This window comes from Pseudorasbora parva, chromosome 12 (assembly GCF_024679245.1).
Source record: "Pseudorasbora parva isolate DD20220531a chromosome 12, ASM2467924v1, whole genome shotgun sequence".
NCBI lineage: Eukaryota > Metazoa > Chordata > Actinopteri > Cypriniformes > Gobionidae > Pseudorasbora > Pseudorasbora parva.
In genome coordinates this window covers 40018552-40041361 of record NC_090183.1, presented here as the reverse complement: position 1 = coordinate 40041361, position 22810 = coordinate 40018552, and the positions used below count along the sequence as shown (strand labels likewise).

At 35.0% G+C, this 22810-nt stretch overlaps 1 protein-coding gene and 1 long non-coding RNA gene across 2 annotated transcripts in view; one reads left to right on the top strand and one right to left on the bottom strand.

The window, feature by feature from the left end:
* Positions 1-22810, bottom strand: part of LOC137094527 (uncharacterized) — a 56039-nt gene that overhangs the window by 31925 nt on the left and 1304 nt on the right. The window contains exon 2 of the long non-coding RNA XR_010908669.1: positions 5577-5639. This is a non-coding gene — a long non-coding RNA (uncharacterized lncRNA). The remainder of the gene's footprint in view (positions 1-5576; positions 5640-22810) is intronic.
* On the top strand, positions 10954-22219 carry ptgis (prostaglandin I2 (prostacyclin) synthase). Its single transcript, XM_067458519.1, has 10 exons — positions 10954-11109; positions 11216-11339; positions 13321-13496; positions 14019-14165; positions 15393-15517; positions 15639-15820; positions 18268-18406; positions 19134-19315; positions 20934-21085; positions 22008-22219. The coding sequence occupies exons 1-10, from the start codon at positions 11045-11047 to the stop codon at positions 22150-22152; spliced, it is 1437 nt and encodes a 478-aa protein (XP_067314620.1). The 5' UTR covers positions 10954-11044; the 3' UTR covers positions 22153-22219.

Below are 22810 nucleotides of genomic sequence, written 5' to 3'. Positions count from 1 at the left end.
CCAATAAGGTTACTTTAGGATAACCAGCACTCTTTCGTTTTTTATTTTATTTTACAGTGCATTTAAGCCACAGTCATTTTACCGCCTGCAGAGGGCGCCTATTCAAAACAAAGGTGTAGCTTGATGACAGCAAGTTTGAGCTCAGAATCTTGGGACATGTGGTTTTCAACTCACAGCCGGTGGAAAAGAATCGGGATAGGACTCGGATCAAGTTCATGAATGTGGTTATTAACGTTACTGTAGTGTGAAGCACAGCAGGACCGAGTGTTGAGGAGCTGAGCAAGGCCGCTAGAGCCATAATTGCACAAATTAACGAGCAGCAGGACTTTTATTATGACGGAACAGAGTCACCGGCTCCATTTCTGCTTTTCCGATCAGGAGTATGAGGTAATGCAGCTCTGTTTATCATATCAGATACATTTAAGTGTGTTTAAAATGATGTTATGACGTTACTGTGCGTTCGCTCAGCGGCTGCTGTGACACTTGTTACACACTGCTAAGAGTAAAGCATTTCTGCCAAATAAAACAGAGAAACCGAAGGGTAAAATCGGAAACCGAGGGTAACGCTATGACGCTAGGTCAGGGCTATTCAAATCTTACCCTGGAGGGCCAATGCGGTGCAGAGTTTAGCTCCAACCCTAATCAAACACACCTGAACATGCTAATCAATGTCTTCAGGATCATTAGAAAATCACAGGTGGGTGTGTTTGATCAGGGTTGGAGCGAAACTCTGCACCGCATTGGCCCTCCAGGGTAAGATTTGAATAGCCCTGCGCTAGGTAAACGCTAAGCTCAGATGCATATGTTTCCGGCTGGAAACATTTGGAATATTGTAAGAACACAACTGAACAAAATATATAACACTGGCCTAGTGGTTTTTGGATATTTTACTGAAAAAAATCCTACATAGTGCACCTTAAATTGAAGTACTTTATGCAGTTTACAAGAGCAACATCTAAAAATGGAACCAATTTATGTTCTTTTGCTGTGAAAAACAAAATTACAGTATTTAATGAGTCTCCAGTCAACGTTATATCCATAAAACACCAGTTCATAGTGACTATGTTCATAGTGTCTATCAAGTCTATATTTTAAGTCTTATAAAGCCATATGATAGGCCAAATTATAAGTTATTCATTGAACATTTTCCACTGTGCAGCAGCTCTTCAATTTCATTCTCTTTTATGGTGTTTTTTGCATTTTCTGTCTAAAGCTTGATAGATAATTATTGGAAATTGCCACTGTATGGAGAAAAAAAGCTGCATCAAGATTCTCCCGTTGTGTTCCATGGAAAAAATAACCGTATATGGGTTTGGAACAAGATTAGAGTAAGTCAATAATAACATGATTTTCATTTTTAAGTGAACTGCTGCTTAAATGATCTCTACAGGTTGTTCTGTGATCCCTGATAATTGAAAAACCTTGTGTTCTTAAAGGAAACTTGCCTTAGTTTTATTTTATTTTGTAATATATCCGGACTGATAAAAGCCACCGTTGATTACAACAGATAGTACTTTACTGTGAAAACACTTATTATTGTTATTATGAGTGTTTTTTTTAATCTAAATATCCAACAGGAGAAGCTGCAACATTGCTTGTATGGACAGCGAACGGTTAACATGCAAGCAGTGGTAACTTGAGCTGCTGGGTGAGTAAAAACTGGTCAAAATGTTCAGAAACTCAGCCAGATGTCTGAAATTGAGGAATTATCGTATTATATCAGCATGAAAATCTGAAAAGGAATATGGCATTCTACGTTTTACGCTTCTTTTTTCAACCCAATCATCCCTTGCTGGCAATAAGGAGTGACTGAAGCACATTGCCAGAGAAACTCAAAGCTCTCATATCAGCTTCCTGGATATTCAGACTTATAGGAGAATGTGAACTTTGACCATAAGATACAGGAACTGGGAGAAGATGCTTCTGCATTTGTGTGATGTACAAAGGAGCTTATTATCGTGGACACAGATAAGTGTGCTAACCGACTGAATCATTTTAAACTATTCCATGCTGCATTACTTTTGTGAATTCCTCATTCCTCATCCAAAAAATTGCCAAATACACACACAGTCTGTCAATAATATTAGCTTATTTATAGCTTGCAGCCATCTTAACCCCTTTCAGGGTAAAAAGGGGCATTCGAGTTCTCTTACAGAATCTGTCAGGTCAAACTTTCCCCACCATTTCTTGTGTCAAATGATTAAATTAGCAGGATTAAACCAGCTCCCTCCCTATTCTTTTTATCCTCAGGGAGCCTAGACCTATAATGAGGAAATGTTCTTTAATGTGCAATGAAGCATATGTGTTCAAGTGTGAACATGTGGGTGTTCTATGCCATTTGTTGTATTTACATAATTACATATTATTGTTTTTTAAAGCAAATGATTTGATTGCTTCATTGTCTGCATGCTGATTTCAGGGTACACTATAGTGAAACTAATGATGTTTTTAATTATGGTGTGTGAGCTGCATGGTGAAGCCTGCTGGAGCTGCCTCACAGTAAGACAGTCTAATAGAGAACTCATGCTGCATGATAAGCGTTTCATATGGGCATTTTGATCCTAGGCTTTTCGAACGGTCCTCGAACAAACCTTTTGCACTAGTTTCTTTATTTGTCTACAGGAAATACATCCATCACATGAGAATTGTCATTTTTTCTCATTTTAAACTCTTTTGAACAAAATGGCCAACTTTGGTAAGCAAGTACATTAATGTAACTTTTTATAAAACTTCAGTAGGGACAATACTAAAATCTTAATCGGCATTAAAAATATTTATTGATTCATTTTACATTATAAATGTAAAAATGGTTTGTTTTCACTCTTTGTTTATATGATTTATAGTTTAAATAGTCTAGATATAAAGAGAGGCAAAATCTATTTAAAGCCATTTAATTAATGGGGGGAAAGGTACATTAATTGGTTTTAATGAAAATAAAATATATTTTGTCCTTGAATGCTTATTCAGTCATTTAGAGATAACCCCCTTTTCACATTTCGAGTATCTCAGAAGTTAAAGTCCTTTTAGGCGGTGAAAGACAGCAAATATCATTTCAGTATTCATTACTCTAATAGTAAAAGGAAAAAAAAAATACAAGATAACATTTCCATGACTTTCCAAAAGAGGGAAACAGATTGATCACAGCAGTCAGAAGAGAGAATGATGTGAAATGTTGGCCACTCCCTCAGCTGTTCACTCAAAAAAATGCTGGGTTAAAAACAACCCAAGTTGGGATGAAAATGGACAAAACCAGAGATTGGATTGTTTTAAGCAAATATTTAGCCTAACTGTTGGGTTAAAACCGCCCAATTGCTAGGTTTGTCCATTTTCAACCCAACATGGACTTTGTTTTCAGTTTGCACCATTTCACTTATTTGTTTTCATGATTATTAATGAATTAGTCCTCTCTGTTTTTGTTCAGTTTGTCTTGCCTCGTTTAACACTTTGTGGAAAATCTCCTATGTTCCTGTTTCCCTGAGAGTTATATTAAATACTTCTGATCCTTCATCATCTTCATGTTCGTTCCTTATACAAACCGTGACAATAACACAAAGTATATTACATTTTTAAAAATGAAACTATGAAAAATGTACTAGAACTGTGAATGTGTCATCATAGTCTATGAAAAGTTTCCATTGAGTAAAAGAAAAAGCACGTACTGACAACCTGAACAAAAATCTGTCATTGATGATTCTTGTGAAATCCGAAACCAGATCAGTTTTACATTAGCTGCAAAAGATGCCAATATAATGCAGTGTAGAAAAGCACTGAACCAGGCTAGAGTGCTAAAGGACACAATGTCAAAATAAGAACATAGACATCAACAGAATTTCTGTCAGGCTGTGATTATGTGTTTAACACAAAGAAAGATGTTGAAAGGAAAGACAGATGATGTAATATATATACAAAGTTAATATACATTTTTTTTTCAATTGGCTAAATTGCATAAAAACTGTCATGGTATGATCTATTAGTTCTGTGAACTCTATGATTAAGCTGTAGACAATAACAGATGATTTACCACGTTTATAAGTAATATACTCAACCCGTTCTCACTCCCAAGGCGTCAAAATCCGAAGCATGGTCAAGTGCCTTCCGCGTCACAATTAAGACGCTAAAGGTGCCCCTGGGCGTCATTTTGCGACGCGCTGGGTGCTCCATTCATTACAATGATAAACCTTTGGCGTCATAAACAGACGCATTTAATTATTTGCGTTTATAAAAGCAGACATGATTTTATTAATATTTAAAGGCTACTTTTATATTTTGGAGCAACTAACTCCACTCCTACCCTAAACCTACCCATGTCTAAACAATATAAAACACATACCAGGCAAATAAATGTACAGTCACAGGTATTTATTGCAAAAACTGACCAAAGCAGTATAAAAGTATTAACTCATGTTGCATTCCAAGTCTTCTGAAGTCATACGATATCTTCATGTGAAGAACAGAGTCGATCTTGATGTTTTAATCGCTGAAATGATGATCCCGCTGCCCCGTGAACGAACTCATTCATTTCTCATTCAAATAATTCAAAAGACTCCTGAGCATGACGCAATCGGTCACAAGACACACGAGAGCCAATGACATTTTACAATCAATGCTGACGTAATGACGCAATTGGTCACAAGACATACGAGAGCCAATGCAATTTCACTATGAAATCTCACGTAACCGGCGCCAATATTTGAAATTTGATTGTGTTTGTTGATGATCTTCTGCGGATGGAGATGCTGATCGCTTTTGGGGATTTTCTTCATACAAATCAATCGTTTGGCCTCGGAAAACTTGGATTATTTAACTTTTTTGAATAACTTGTGTATGCAGTCGTATATGTCAGGCTATATCCTGTGTTTTATATCATGTTCAGACAAACGGGTAGGTTTAGGGATGGGATGGGGTTGGGTTACATGTTAAGCATGTCTAAATAGCGTAAATAAAATAAATGTAAATAAAATTATGCTTGCTGATTAAATTGAAAAACACACTCCAACATGTCATAATGGCAAAATTATAAACTAATACAATTTCACCATGGCGATAACATTACTAATACCCAGCGCGTCTGTGTATGACGCCAAAGGGTTCTCACTGAAATGAATGGAACACCCAGCGCGTCGAAACATGACGCCTTGGGGCACCTTTAGCGTCTTTATTGTGACGCGGAAGGCACTTGACCATGCTTCGGTTTTTGACGCCTTGGGAGTGAGAATGGGTTGATATACTGGGCCTGAAAAAGAGTTAAATATTTACCTATCTGTATTTTAAATCTAAATGCCTTAGCATTGAATGTTACAATTGTGACAAATATAAATGAGTTCTTTGTCCAGGAGATGCATATCTGACAGTTACTTTATTGTTCATTAGAAATGAGCTTGTTGAGTGGAAATTTGAGAGGACATCTAAATAACTGAAAAACTGGGACTTCGACGTGGGCACTAAGTAAACAAGTCAGGTCTTGTCTTTTGAATGAGATACTTTTTGGATCCGATACGGTTTGCAAACAACAAGTTCTGTAGATAATGTGTTCCATCATGTTAGTGTTATAAATGCTCAAGTTTTTTTTTAAATACCTTAAATTCAACACTTTCACCAGCTTAACCCCATCAAACATCAGTCTTCCTTTCTCTTCACTCCTAGAAAAAAAAACAACCTGCAAATTAATGACAAGTTAAAGAGCAAAATACAATAATTTTATATATATATATATATATATATATATATATATATATATATATATATATATATATATATATACAACCACTGTAAAAAAAATTCTAGTGCTTTCAACTAATTATTATTTAGTAACTAGATCCACAAATTTTTTATGTTCACTCAATTTCTTTCTAGAAATTGTTACCTGAATTAATAATTTTTAGTTGGCTCAAACTTGACTTCAACTTTAAAATGTACATTTACCCAAACTGTTTTTATAATTAATTCAACTAAAACGTTTTAATTGCAGTGGAACAAATTACAAGATGTTATAGCGAGGATAAAAACAAATGAAAACACATTGTATCATCTGCATTTATAACATTTGTCATACAAACAATACATTTCTAATTTCTTTAAATAATAAAAAAAAATGACCAAAGCCCTTGTCACTTTTCTTTAATGTCTTTAATGCACCTTTAGTTTTGAAAATACACACACAGTCAAAGTACAGTGGATCATTCTTGCTACTTGTCAGTGTTTCAGCTGGTAAAGGGATAGTTCACAAAAAAATGAAAATTCTGTCTCGCCCTCATGTTGCTCAAATCCTGTATAATTTTCTTTGTTCTCCTGAACACAAAATAAGATATTTGGAAGAATGTTTGTAAAAAAACAGGTAGAGCAACCATTTACTACCATAGTATTTCCCCCCCTACTATGGTAGTGAATGGTTGCTCTATCTGCTTGGCTACAAACATTCTTCCAAATATATTATTTTGTGTTCAGGAGAACAAAGAAACTCATACAGGTTTGGAACAACATGAGGGTAAATGACAGAATTTTCATTTTGGGGTGAACTATCCCTTTAAGAAGAACTGACTGGCTTGGATGAGAAACTTTGCAACGATAAAGTATACACTGTATAAAATCCCCCCAAAACATAAAAATGTATTAAAATGAAAATCTATAGCATATATGTGTGTGTGTGTGTGTGTGTGTGTGTGTGTGTGTGTGTGTGTGTGTGTGTGTGTGTGTGTGTGTGTGTGTGTGTGTGTGTGTGTGTGTGTGTGTGTGTGTGTGTGTGTGTGTGTGTGTGTGTGTGTGTGTGTTTACCCGGAAAAATTGTATAATCATTGTCCTCTGTAGAGTTCTGCAGAAATATCTGCTCAGACACTTTCTCTCTCAAGTAAAAGCATGTGTGCCCGTGTCTGTATTCATTCAACCTTTGCTGCATCGGTCTATTCAAACATCTTTGCACTGCCTTTCTGCTTTTAAAATTAATCTAACAAAACTTTTAAAACCTTCCTTAAACATAGGTTAGTACTTCCATTTTTGTCATGAATGCAGTGGGATTCATCTATTTTAAGTTTGGTCAAAGGGTGGCCAAATTCTTTTTGAGGCCACTAAATAGAGACATTATATATATCGACACTAAGTAGCGAATATCATGAGTGGTGCCAAGATTTCAGCTTTCTTCTGCTTATTCACAGTGAAAATGTTGTATTTTTTTTAGAGAGATCACGGCAGTCAAACTATGCTTTTGTCACATTGATTAGTGCACCCCTGTGCACAATACCTCATTAGTTTGTGTGGCCTTTGAACTGCTAAGACCAGAAGACATTGCAGTCCATTATTGCACGGGTGGCCTGATCATTGCATCATCAAGTCAAGTTACTAATCAGATTTGTCTGACAGGTAAGCTGAGAAAAGGCATATAATTAAGTGTGAAATACTGAGAAATATCCCATCAAGCCTTTCATAATGTGAACATGCATTTCATGGAAATACATATAATTGTGTTATACCTGATTAGGTTTTTTTATTTTATTTAAATACTGCCTGCTTTGCTTTTAGAGCTTGTGTTGTCATTGTGGAATTATTTTTAATATGTCAGATGTAGTGACTGTTTAAAGGCACACAATGCAAGTTTTGGCGCTAGAGGTCACTTATTCAAAACAATAAAAAATGACACTGTAAATGAGTGTGGAATCATGGGAGTTGTTGTCTTGACCTTCACAGCCGATGGAAAGCAATCAGAGAGAAATCATGTTCATGGATGAGCTAATGTAAGTTTTCATAACGTTATGTGGTATGAAGAGCCTGGGACATTGATCAATTAAATTTACTTTATTTTATTTTAATGAAACAGCCACACGTGCTGAACTACAGGACACTTGTTTGACAAATTAAAATTATGGGTTAATAAAGTGCTGTTTTACTTGGTCAAAAAACAATCAAACTTCAAATATATTTGAGCATGATTTAAGTAATGTGGCAACATGCATTCGGTCAGTGGTATGGTATGGGACAAATGTTGCACACTGCAGTAAGTAAGCACACTGCTTAGCACACAAGCCAGATCAATATTAAAATATCATATCAATAAAAGCTTATAATGTTGCTAAATTGACTGTAATTTATTTTAAAATATATTGTATGGTAGAGAAAATTGTGTTTTGCTGTTGCTACAAATAAAGTTCTCTCTGATTATGCTATGCTAGCCACTTGACAAAAATAGTGTTGTCTTTGATGCATGGCACGGTAAATCAAGAAAATAAGATACTTAGAAAGAACAAGAGAAAACATGATTAATTTTCTGTCACTAAAAGTATTCGAAATGTTTCTCACCTGTCTAATAAAACACCTAGCTATAAAAGAGTCCGTGGTTTCTGAAGTAAAACCGGAAATCGAGGCTAACGCTAATATTTAATTCATTGTAATCGGACGCAATTACACGGGTTAAAATGGCTGATTTCTCTGGATTTAAACATCGAAAACATTTGGGATATTGTGTGTACACAAGTCAAAAAAAAAAAAATAACATTGTTCTAGTGTTATGGATGGTTTTGGATATTTCAATCTAAATATTGCTTATATTTTTGTGTTTTCACTGTTACAGTGTAGGGGGCGCTATTACGCAAATTCTGAAAGAGTAGATAATTGATCAAAACGCATGCAAAACAAATGAGCAGAAATAAGTGTTGTTCGTTAAATTAATTATTTTGATTAAACTTACTTAAAAAAAGAATAAGCGTTTAAAAGACATATAGAACACGAACATGTGAAATAAAAGAACTCAGACACTTTGTAATCTCTGTTGACTCTGCTTACATGATGGAATTACACATCGCAAGTGACTGCAACGATGGATTATGGTCACATTAGGCCCTGAGACACCAGTCTTCTTGGAGGGTCTTTTTTGTTGACTTTGACTTAATTTTATTCATACTTGAGACTTTATATCTAAAAATGATACACCATAAAACTTAAATTTACATACTGCTTCATATATCCCTACATTACATTTTACAAATACAACTTCATGTGGCTGTTAATGAAATCAATATGTCTGCAGAATCTTAATTCTGAAACGTAAGGTTCAATAAGTATATTAGCAATTGTGACAATTTACCTTATTTAAAAGAATACAAGCTTTATGAAACTTACTCAAGTGTTGATTAAAAAAGAATGCATGAAGCCTGTTCTGTAACTAGTGGAACTCTAGTGGAAAACCACAAGACACCTTAAATTGTACAAAATAAAGACTACATAGAAAAACAGCAAAAAGCAGTGCAATTAAGCCATCATTTTGTAATTTGTATAATTCTCAGAATTGGCATATCAGATCATTGGAATCTCAGTAGAAGCTCAGTAGTCTATCAGTGTGCCTCAGTCGCCACCTTATGGACTGTTTAATCCTGCAATCTTTTCACGACTTATGTAATCAGGCATTCTGTTCTGAGCCGGAGTTAACTTTATTGTCCTTAAAAGCATTTCTTAGACAGCAGTAGATATATGTGTAAAGTACGTACACCAACACAATACACATTAAATAACACATTTATAATAAATCATTTAAAAATTCAGTGCACAATGGGTGGGTAACATCGGAAATGACTAACTGGCCCTTCCTAGTCACCCTGTGTTCATACATTTGTGTAATGGTCTTTAAGTCGGTTCCTACTCTTGCTGCGCATTTTTACTATACTAGTCAAACCTATCCCTGACATTTAAAATACCAACAAGTAATGGAGAAACTTGAGACAGATTCAATAAAACAGGTATAGGAAAACATCCTCATAAAATAAATATCCATATTAAAAGTTTGAAGTTTCCTCAGAAAATACATACACTGAAGGTCTTTTCCTCTAATAATATTAGTGTTTGCCTCAAATTTTTGTTTGTTTCTAGTTTCTAAAGACATAGAAATTTAATAGGCATAATCCTCATGTAAAAGCTTTTGATTTAACTGAAAATGAACACTGACAATGATATATAATTTATAGATTTAAAACTGTAATTTTTATTATTTATACTATATTTGTATATAGCCTATATTTGTAATATTTCATTTTTTTCTTCTATTTTGTATGTTTTTTTGTGTATGTATTCTATTTTGTTATATATATATATATATATATATATATATATATATATATATATATATATATATATATGAATAATTCATTAAAATAAAATAATTATAATAAAACTGAGTCGATCCATTCTTACATTTAAAAGACAGATCAAGTCAAATCGTTAAAATGCCCCACCTGTCATATAGCGAACACATCTACAATGATGTACAATTCGTCATTAAAAAGATAAAACATGAAGACAGCACACACACCCTTAATCTCTGAAAATGACTGGGCTAAAATAAAAGATACACCTAACATGATTCATGTCAAAAGATTTCCCATTTTCAAAGTAAAGTCTCTTATACATCTTCACATGGCCATGTAGTAATAATGCCAGAATACAGCCTAATGAAAAAGTCTATAACATATATACAACAGTGTCTGTCATGATGAGAGCGAAAATGACAGGAAAATATTTTTGTTCTTTGTTTTTTGACGTCAATATGATGATTAATTTGCTGAGAATTAAAGAATTGCTAAATATATTTGTGACTTCTGCATTTGACCTTGAAGCAATAGTTTCGGCATAGCCTACATTTGGAATAGCCTACATTTGTCAAACCATTTAACTGATGTTATTAATTACCGTTTTACTATTTACATATTTTATTTGATATTAAATGCGTTAATGGAAAAATGTGAGATGAACACATCGATTCGAAAATTCCCATAGCACAACAACTCAAAGGTCGTTACATAATTCGCACACTGATGAAATCGTGTTTATGGTGAGTTTGAAGTGTATTGATCTGCTTTATTAGTATGCTTTCAACAGTCGTGCCACTGAAACGTATGACAGTAGATGTCATCGTCAGGTTAAGTCATATTTAGACATTTACACGCCCACCGCTTCGACAGTTGTGAATTTCGTAATGAGATGTGACGTGTGTTAGTGTTGGTTTCAGTTGAGTTCAGTATTTAACTTCTCGAAACGAGGGCAGGGCAGAAGATCACGCACACTCGCCATGATGTGGTCGGCGCTTCTCCTGCTGGGAATCGCTGCTCTGTTTCTTTACGCGAGACGCACCAGGTGAGTCCAGACCAGTCTGACCAGCTCCCGAGTCTGACGAACGATAGTTTTAATGAGAGTTAAACTTTAATAAACAAACATTTTAACAAACAAATACTTTTTGCAGGCGAAGAAATGAACCTCCTCTTGATAAAGGAATGATTCCTTGGCTTGGCCACGCGCTTGAGTTTGGAAAAGATGCTGCTAAATTCCTGACTAGGATGAAACAGAAGCACGGAGACATTTTTACAGTGAGTTCTCTTCGTAAGGCACAGTTTGTTCTGTTAATGGGTAGCCTTGTTGACAAATAATAGGAAATGGTTAGCACTTTACACAATTTTATTTGCGTTTTAGCATTTTTGAAATTCACTTAAATAGTTTAAAATATAGGCTATTTAATGCTATTTAATGTAGTCTCTCAACTGATAAGAGCTCAAATTAGAAAAATGTTGTTTTAAATCGTTTTAAATTAAGCAAACATGTCACAATGCTTGAAATTTTCATTCAACTACCTTAATATATCCATTTTATATATGTACATACTATACATTATTACTGAACCCAGCAATTAATTTTGCAATTAAAAGATGTCTAATAGCTGTTTAGGCTGTCAGTGGAAATGTAATAGACATCTAACCATAGACCAATAATATAGTCATCTAGAACACAAATATGTCAAACAAATGAACCCAAACACCTTGTAATCACTGTTGACTTTGCTTAAATGATGGAATATCATACATCTCGCAAGTTATTTTGACAAAAACACAAAAAGTTACATTGGCTAGAAATGATGTTACTCATAGTTGGACTGTATCGGATCTATAGTTGACAGAGACGTTGAAATTACAGCTATTGTGAGCAATGTAAGTCTTTTAACTTCTCAAATTAATTTCTATGAAAGTTAAGCTTGCAAAGGCATGGACTGAAACACGCCAGACTGAACTCGCGTTGTGAATGTATGCCGCGAGTGTAGTCGCGATTACCTCAGCTCTCATCATGAGAGCTCATCAACTCATTTATCTCACTCCTGCAGTTAGTGCTCACAGTGCTGTGATACTCGCGCGGTGACTCACTCATTATACTGAACAGACACGTTCAGTTTTTAATTGTAGTGTCTTCTCCAACTCAGTCACAGTAATCAAGTTGGTGGCTTTGGGAATGGCCTCACAGGGCAGCGAAGAATTCTGGGAATTGTAGTCTTTCATCTCCATGAGACAAAAATACATTTTTGAATGTCTTTTCTCAGTCTAGAAAGCACCAAAATCAAAAATAATTTCACATTTCTACTACATTGATGACCCAGTTTAAATACAGATTCATCTTCCCAGCGCTGAAGTACTCCTTTAAAGGGTTAGTCCACCCAAAAATGAAAATTAGCTAGCCTGGTTAAAACAAGACCATTCTCAGTAGTAACTGAGTTATGGTCTGGCAAAGTTTCATAGACAAATCATTTCCAAAGGGGCGTCACCAATGGACGTCGCTCAAATGCCTCTTGGCGCAATTAGATAGACAAAAAAACAATCAGAGCAATGAAGGACATAACGTATGCAGGGTGACAGAGAAACATCTGAGACTCTGACAGCAATTCTCTTTTTGTTATTTCGAGGAAGATGTTGCAATTGCTTCTGACAACTTTTGCCATTGTTGTAAAATAAATATGATAATAGCTGGTGTCCACCGCCACTCTATCAACATTTTTGCAAAATTTGGAAAACCTAATAGCATCTCAGACCGACTGAAACATCTCAGATTCGCTGTCTCACTCGGACTTGCTGTCGCCATCGTGTAAAGCCTAAAAGCCTAAAACAAAAGCCTTGACAAAATCTGCAGCTCTGCCAACGTTTCTGATTGGTGCTGCGATTTCGAAGGATTAGAAATGGGCTTAAATGGGCTCTTTGCCAGACTACTTGCAGAGCAAATCTAAATTTGCCGGAAGATGTCTGGGTTTTCCCAGGCAAAAAATTAGCCCATGATTTACTCGCCCTCAAGCCATTCTAGGTGTCTAGAAGTCCCGAGGCATTGAACTGGCACATAACCTTCTGGCACATAATCCTAAGATGGCTGGTTACTTAATAAAACTTTATTTAGATGTTACTTAACTGTATTAGATAGATAGGTGTTAAGATTACAAGTTATATTTCATGACATTTCCTGTGCCAACGTACTTACACTATTTGTAGCGCCAACCACACTAATGTGAATAGTAACTTGTAATCTAATGTGAACTAGGTGCGTGCAGCTGGAAAATACATCACTGTTCTGCTGGACTCTAACTCCTATGATGAAGTCCTGTCAGATGTGGTCACGCTCGACCAGACTGGCTATGCTCAGGTCCTGATGAAGAGAATCTTCAACCTAAATCTGCCCAGTCACAACCCTGAATCTGAGAAGAAAAGAGCAGAGATGTAGGTTTCTGATAATAAGTCACTCTTTCTGAACTAATGTCATCATCTGAATTTGCCTTGAATACAAAGTTATGTCATGATGAAACTCAAGATGGAGCAGGCAGGTCTTTAACTCAATGTGCCTGCAATCTCAATGTTATCAATAGCCAATGAGCTTGCTGCTAAACTTTCCAATACTTGGTCAGTGTTTGCTGTAACAGTTTGCAGCACGCTTTTAGAAACTCTCCACCTTCCCCAGCTCCACTTGTATAGATCTGCTATGGGTAATTAATGTACGTTTTGTACAGCAGCAGCATGTCTTTTGCTCACAGCAGCTTGTAGCATCGTAGCATATCAATTCCGCGAAGACAACACATATTAACATTGTCACATCCATTACCATGCCAAACACTCCGAGAGTTGTCATAACAAATCTTTTTTTTTTATGTTTTAAGATGCTAGATTTTTTTGATGACATAAAACATATCAAAGCAAATTTGAACCATATAAATATACAGTATGTGTTTGTGTGTGTGTGACTAGGCATTTTCAGGGGACCGCTTTGACCCAACTGTGCAGCTCAATGCAGAAAAACCTCCACCTGCTTGTGACCTCTTCAGAAATGGGCCTTAAGATATCTGAGTGGAAAAAAGATGGACTCTTCAATTTTTGCTACAGCTTGCTCTTCAAGTATGCCAAACTCTAAAATCAACATATTAGAAACCCCTTAAGACTATCCATTCCATTATTATTACATTCCACTGTGCTACTTTTCCATTGTTTTATAATATAAACATGCACTAGACTATTACACGCGTGTCTTGCCTATCACATGGTGTCATAAAAACATAGCGCTCAAGTTAAGCGAAGTTCAACTCAACAGTTTGGATTCCAGTAGAATGCATTTTTATCAAGAAAAACACGTTGTGTGTGAACTGGTGCTAAATCTTGTTTCTTACAACAAGCATACATGGCAGTCAAATTATCAGCAGGTTACATCGTTCACACTGCATATGTTGCAAAACCACACTTGTAAGTAGAGTTTCAGCACTGGGACTGTTTTTGCAACGCGCTTGAGGGATTACCTCAGCAGGAAGTATGTTTAAAATGCACTATAAAATGAAAACTTGATAATTAAATGGATAGTTCACCCAATTTTTTTTATTATAAATAGAAATTCATCATTTACTCGCCCCCAAAGTTGTTCCAAACCTGTATTACTTTCTGTTGAACACAAAATAAGATATTTCAAAGAATGTTGGTAAGCAGACAGTCGAAGGTAGCCACTGACTTCAACAGTATTTTTTCCTACTTTCCTACTCCTTTTGAAGTCAGTGGATGCTGTCAACTGTCTGGTTACCAAAATTCTTTGAAATATCTGAAGTAATACAGGTTTGGAACATGAGAGTGAGTAAGTTTTTGGTGAACTATCCCTTTAAGTTTGTAGTGAATCTCTATGGCCCTGATAACCTTATTCTAATTGATGGCCATTGTTATATCAAGTGCCTAATGTTGTAACCTCATTTTATTTTCTTATAAAGCTATACCTGTTACGTAACAGATCTGTTGTATTGTGATTGTGAAAAACTGCACACACTGCTTGGGTTCATTCTGTACCCATCAACAAGCAGACACGATCCCACCCAAAAGCTGGCACAATAATTATCACTTGCTATTGTACAAATACGAAGAGTTCTCATACCTCCACAAGGTGCAGCTTAGTTAACTCATATATGCCTTCAGGTCGTGCAGTAAAACATGGTATTTTGTGACAATGGTGACTAATCAAAGGTTGTTATTACAACAGATTTTAACACTCTGGAAAAAACGGGTTTAGTGCAAAATGATTAAGGCCCACTTAATCGGCTTTCTAGTTTTTATTTGTATGCTGTATATCCTCATACCATTTCTCTGCAGGACTGGCTATCTCACTGTGTTTGGCATAGAGAAGAACAATAGTGCAGCTCTAACAGAAGTTTACGAGGAGTTTCGCCGGTTTGACAAGATTTTGCCTAAACTTGCTCGAACTACTGTAAACAAAGGTAATGCAGGTTTCATTTGAAAGAAATTGTAAGAATTCAGAATTCATTGTTATTTATATAGATGTTGCTAACCTGATACTGAGATGTTACTTTTGTTTTGTTTTGTCTATGCATTCATTAGCGGAGAAACAGATTGCAAACTCAGCTAGAGAACAACTGTGGAAATGGCTGACTCCAGCATGTTTAAATAGAAATCCAAAACACCAGTCATGGCTAGGAAATTATGTACAGCAACTTCAGGATGAAGGCGTTGATGCCGAGACTCAGAGGAGAGCAATGCTTCTTCAGCTATGGGTCACACAGGTGAGTTTCTCCCTGTCTCTGTCAATTGTACTTTCAGGTGTACTGTGCTGTATCAGTTGTACTTTCACACACATACTGGATACACACAATGCACTGCAAAATAGTTACAAGACATTCTGTAATTGTAAACTCAAACACTATCATTCAAAAGTTTATGAAAGAAGACTCTTATGCTTAGAGTCTTAGAATTGATTTTTTTTTTTTTAAATAACGCGAAAAAACAGTATTATTGTAAAATATATTTCTATTTTAATATTTAATATTTTTAATATGTTCTTTTTTAATATATTTAAAACATTTGTAGAAACCATGGTGATGTTTTCAGGTTTCTTTGATATATAAAAAGTAGAAATAGAATAGATAATTTTCTTTGAAATACACTTTTGTGATGATGTAAAAAGTCTTTATTAGCTTAATAAAAGTATGAATTTCTTAAAATAATCTTACTGACCCAAAACGTATTAATTTCTTAAAATAATCTTACTCACCCCAAACTTTAGAATAGTGTACGTCAATTATCTTTCTTTTCTATAACAAAAAACTCAGAAGACTTCAAATATAGATTTGAGCTTGGGAGTGTAAATTCATCTCTTTTTGTAAAACTGAAAAATAATACAGGGTTGAACTATTGGGTAAAGTAGTAGTTCATCATCATGAACATTAGGGTGAACTATTGCTTTAGGAATTATTTTTTGTCATAGCATGCTTAATCCCTCAAAACTACATAGTGCATACACTAATACCTTGAGGTTGCCATAGGGAAAGAGTGTTTTGCACTCTTTGTAATCTTACTGTAAACAAATGAGCCTGTCCCTGTGGAATGCATGAGTTTGTGATTTCACTCGAGTTCCTGACACTTCCAGAGTACATGCACACAAAATCTGACAAGCTGCCCAAAGCACACCTGAGACACTGTATCCTAAGGGCAAACAGCATGCAGTGAATGATTCTATTGTAACTGAAGGGAATTATGCAAAGGAGGTGTTCATGCTTCCCCAAGTTTAACAGAATTATTTACGTACATATTAGAGAAATTTGACTCAAGCTTGACAATATAAAATATTTAAATAAACACCTTGAGGTACGATTAAAGGATTAGTTCACCCAACAATTAAAATTATGGCATAATTTACTCACATCATATTATACATATCAAGCATGTATAACATGGTATGGAACACAAAGACAGACACAAATGTTCACAGTGCTCTTTCCACACTGAAAACATATGGTATGCTGTCAAGCTCTAAAAGGGACATAAAACACACACACACAAAAAAGTTTATACAATATGATAATACAATATGGGTGGTTGGGGGAGGGTGTGGTAACAAACTATTCCTTTTTATATTTGAGAATAAATTTATATTTTCTAAGCATTCATACCTCAGTACTCCAATTTAACCACATGAGAGCAGTATAACTAAAGAGAAACTGCTTCACTGCATAATTTGTGGTGCTTGCTAATATATATTATTTTGTGTATTAGACACATATTGTTACTTTGTGCTGTTGTCATTATAGTTGTCGTGGACTTCTTTTACGTTTAGATCTGTGGCGCTTAATATTTAAACACTGATAATAATAATAATAAATGTTTACTGAACACCAAATCAGCATATTAAAATGATTTCTGAAGGAACATTGAAGGCTGCTTTGCCATCACAGGAATAAATTATAATTCAAAATATATTTTAAATAGTAATATTTCGCAATATTCCTGTTTTAGTGTATTTTTGATCAAATAAATGCCACCTTGGTGAGCAGAAGAGACTTCTCTTAAAAAACATTTAAAAATTTGACTGAACCCCCAAATGTAGATTCTTCATTCTTCAGCTATTTATAATGCCAAATCCCAAGCTAAAACAAATAAACCTATACAGGTTTTATTATCAAGCATTGTTTTTTCATAGCTTTGCAAAAGCATGTGATGCTCATACAGTACACAGACATATGATGCAATTTTAAAATGAAATGTATTGCAATGTTTAACAGGTGTTTCTAAAGTAACATAAGCTCATGGGAATTCCCTCACATAGAAAGCACTTCTTTGTGCTTTGTCAGGTTTATTGACAGACAGATTCACCTAACAGTCTGTTTCAAAGTCTTCCTCCCTCATTGACCTTGACTGCCAGAGGAGTCCCCTGAACCCACAGCAATTGTTGTATGACAGGTTTAACTGCACTGCTCCCCACACACTGACAGCAGTGTCGATATAGAACCACTTATGGAGAAGCAATATGTTGTAGGTTAGACCCTGCTGTATATTTATATAAATTTTTTATAAATCTTGTGTCAGGTCACGCTCTCTTATTTTTCAGACAGTTACATAAGTTTACTTTAGATGTAAAGAGTAAAGCCAGAAATTGAATGCAAAAAATATTCAGTGTCGGAACCCTTTTTAGTGGTTGGTTTGAAAGTAATTTGAGGTATGTTTATGTCCTCAGGGTAATGCAGGCCCCACTGCATTCTGGGTACTGGGCTACTTACTCACCCACCCTGAAGCTCTAAGGAATGTAAGAGAGGAAATCCAAGGTGGAAAGCACCTCCGTCCCGAAGAGAGACAGAAAAACACTCCAGTGTTTGGTAGGTCACATCACTGAGATAATTTATAATCATATTATAAATATAGAAAATGTTATGTATTTGCAGATCTATTTGTGGTGATAATTGTTTCTGCCATTGAATCCTGAATTAGAGATTTACAGCAGATTGTATTATATTTTTATACATTATACAATATACATATTAAATTTTTATGCTAGATTAAGTGACGACACTAATATATAAATATATTTGTGAACTTTTATGTAAATATATAATGCGTATTTTACAGCATTAATATAATACACATTATATATTTACAAACTTTTATGTTAGAGGAAGTGACAACACTAGAATTCAAGTGTGAATTCAAGATACAAAAGACATCTCCTGTCTGACACAGTACTCATGTTCACAGAATGCTGCTTCAGACAGTGCTTGAACGGACACAAACCATAGAAAGTCTTAAATGAGTTAAATAGTCTTAAATTAACGGAAAGAGTTGTGAGAAAATGGGATGAATGTCAGATCATGTGTGTCAGGTCTTAAAGTGACAGCAGCCTATAAAACTTGCAAAAGATAAGAGAAACCCATTCAACTGCTCTTTAGTAACGGAATTACTTTTGTAGCTTTAATAAAAATGTATGTGTATTTTACAAATTATGCAGTGAAGATGTTCATGTGCTCATATATATTTCAATATGGGAATTGCAAAACCAATTCCATTTCCAATTAAAACCACATTTTTGAAATGTCACTTGTTTTACAGATAGTGTTCTTAGTGAGACACTGCGTCTAACTGCAGCTGCTCTCATCACTAGAGAAGTCATGCAAGATAAGACGATTCATTTAAGCAACGGCCAAAGGTACCAACTCCGACGGGGCGATCGCCTGTGCGTTTTCCCCTTCATCAGCCCTCAGATGGACCCGCAGATCCACCAACAACCAGAGGTACACTTTCAGATTCCACTTCCATCCTAAACTCAACCAAGCGGAGAGATGGTGTCCACTTAGAGTAGAAATCATTTTATTGCCTGAGGAATCAGTGCTGATTTGAGATAAATTTGAAATGTGTATTGATTTTAACTTAGGTTAACATTTGAAAAATAGGTGCATTTGAAGCACCTCAAGCATTTCCATTGCTCTATTTAACAGCCTAAACATTTTCAGTGACTTAGGTACCAAGACCCATCTAGAATATAATAAGAGACTTGGTGGTTGGCTCTTTTGACCCAGAGCAAGCCAGAATACATTGGTAAACAAACAGCAATGCCATAGAATACGCCACACAGGAACATGGTAAAAACAACCTTAGCAATCACATGGCAACCCCATTAATGCTGGTGACTTCCATTGGCAAGTACCATCAGAAAATTATCAGTTATAAAAAGTGAAATTAACACCTCAGCAATCACATCATGTTTGGGAGTTTTCCTTTGGCAAGTACCATTCAGAATTTTTTTTTTTTTTTTTTACATTTATAAAAAATATATTTAATTGTATACCTTTGCACACATTAAGCAACACCTTAACATCATGTTGGTCAGTTTTCCATACGTGCAAATACCAGTTACAACATGAAAAATAGATATAAACTGATAGACAATATGTAAATTTAATTTAACGCCGCATAACAAATCCATGGCATCATTGAGTTTTCCAATCGCAAGTACCAATTATAAAAGGTGGGGGGTTTAATTATATTTAATACTTTTGCTCCATATAACAACATGAAAAAGTATATTATATATATATATATATATATATATATATATATATAATATATATAATGTAATTCTAAATTATAATAAAATATATACAGTTTATAAATTAAACATATTAAGTTTAATTTAATCATTCTGTACGTTCTTTAGGATCAAGATATAAAGGTCACATTTCTTAAGTGTTAACTTATTTTTTTAGACATTGACTCTCAAGCAAGCCAACACAAAAAGTTTTAAATTGCTATGCAATGCTAAGATTGTTTTTGCAGATAAGGCATTGCTTTATGAGCACACCTCACTTATTGACATGACCTAAACCTATTTATCTTTAACTTTATTTACGTCCACCATTATGATCAAGCTTGGATTACATTCTGCACAGGTCGGAGGGCTAATCTAGTGAGATATCTGGGATTAGCTATTCAACTGCTGTCATTGGCACAAATACAAATAGGGGGAAGGGGGCCACAGTTTATATTCACTGCTGCTGCTACTATCTGTGAGAAACAGACGCTCACACCCCTTTTGTAGGCCAACATGCTGACGTTGCACACCGTAGTGCTGTGTATTGGCACTGTGAACTAAATATCAGATCCAAGCTTCCATGTCAAGCATACAGATTAATAGTAAATTGATTTACAGAATTGATTTGCTGTTCCTGCAAGCAAACATTGGATGTGTCTCACTAAAATAGCATGTCAGCACAGTTTTTTGCTTTACAATATTTCATCAAGACAATCTAATGTTTTTGTCAGGTGCTACAAATATCCTAATGATGTATTCATTTTACACTCAGACACAATAGTCAAAATGTTAATTATGCTTGTCTTCTCGTAATGCAACAGATGTTCCAGTATGACCGCTTCCTTAACGCGGATGGGACAGAGAGAAAGGACTTCTTTAAGGATGGAGTGAGGGTGAAAAATCCCTCCGTGCCCTGGGGGACCAAAGACAACCTGTGTCCAGGACGGCAATTTGCAGTTAGTGCAATTAAAGAGTATGTATATTAACATTTCAACACATAAAAACTTAAACAAGACCTACTATGCTACTATGCTTTTTTGTAATGTTGCTGTTACAAAGCACAAATTCACTCTAAAGGGAGTTATTCTCTATATCAGTAAGCACTGTTTCTGAACTCCCTTAAATGCCTCTATTGTAGACTTGACATAATTTCTGTCAACGACGTATAGTAAAAAAAATTATGGGATTTAGAGACCTGGGTGAGTTGCATAAGTAGTGTGTTGAAACTTGCATTGTGGTATTGTGAAATTTCCGCAACACGGTCAATGAGTTTGACCAATCACAACACAATGGTCCAGCCGACCATTTAGAGCATATTACACTTATTGGAAGAAGGAGCTTCATAGAGACCAGAACTAAACAGAGCGTTACTGGCAGAAGGGGAAGAGAAGTGTAAAATATGTGAAACAAATAATGTGTTTTTTGAACTTTCAAGCCTGAAAAGCTATTAAAGTAGACCTCAATAACAAAAGCAAGACTTTGTAAAATGGCATAATAGTCACATTTACTGTTGCTACACAAGATTTTGCAGGCAAAATCCATTATTTCAATGGAATTTCACACGATTGGTAGTTTTGTGTGTGGGCAAAAAAGTTTGCTTGTGTTCAAGTTGGATTCATCGCATTACCCAACAGAAAGCTGCTTAGTTTGAAAGTGCCTTCTGTATGAACGGAGCTTCATACATTAGTAGACTAATGACTGTTTTCAATGGATCTTTTTTGTGTGCAAAATTATTAGCAAAATTTCACTAATGTGACCGCACCTTTTGTCCTTGTTTAATCAACACCTGCTCTAAGAACATCCATAAACTTTTGCTCCATTTTATACTCTGTCTGTTAGCAACTATAATGACATCTGGAATTATTATTTTTTTGTTCATTTTCTAATCCCTTTAGGCTTGTGTTCACAATCTTGACTCGATTTGATCTGGAGCTATGTGACAAGAATGCAACGCTGCCAATGGTAGACCCCAGCCGATATGGCTTTGGGATTCTTCAACCAGCGGGAGATCTGGAGATCCGCTACAGAATCAGATCTTGACAGTGCTATGCCAAATCTTATTAAAACTGTACAGATAACAACAGCCTTTTTTTTTTTTTTTTACAACAATGCCTTGAATACTTATTGCAATAATAAATATTGTATTTTTTTAAACTCTGGTTTAGTCATTTAATATCTCTTAAAACATGATGTCATTTGGGTTTACTATTCTTACTTTTCTGAAGAAACATCCCACCCAGAGGCTCACTTTTCTAATGAAATTTTAATTTTGATAACCTACTTTGAATGCAGAATCATTCAGATGTTTAATTGTATTTTGTTGCAATGTTTTGTTCAAACTGATGCCAAAGTAAATGTGCTACTATAGTGAATAATGGTCACATTTTGGAAAATGCATGCCTGCTTTGTTTTACAAAAAAGTTAAAGCTTCGATCTGTCTACAGTGTTTTGACAAGGCCAAAGGAACATGGGTTACCCCAGGGTAAAATGCACTTTTCTTTTCTCCTAAAACACTAAATAGCAACAAGCACCACCTCATCACTTTCCTAAATACCTGTTTGTAGGGAAATTGATCCATTATGTGAAATAACAAAAATCTAATTGAATGTGTTATAATATATATATATATATATATATATATATATATATATATATATATATATATATACATACACATATATATATATATATATATATA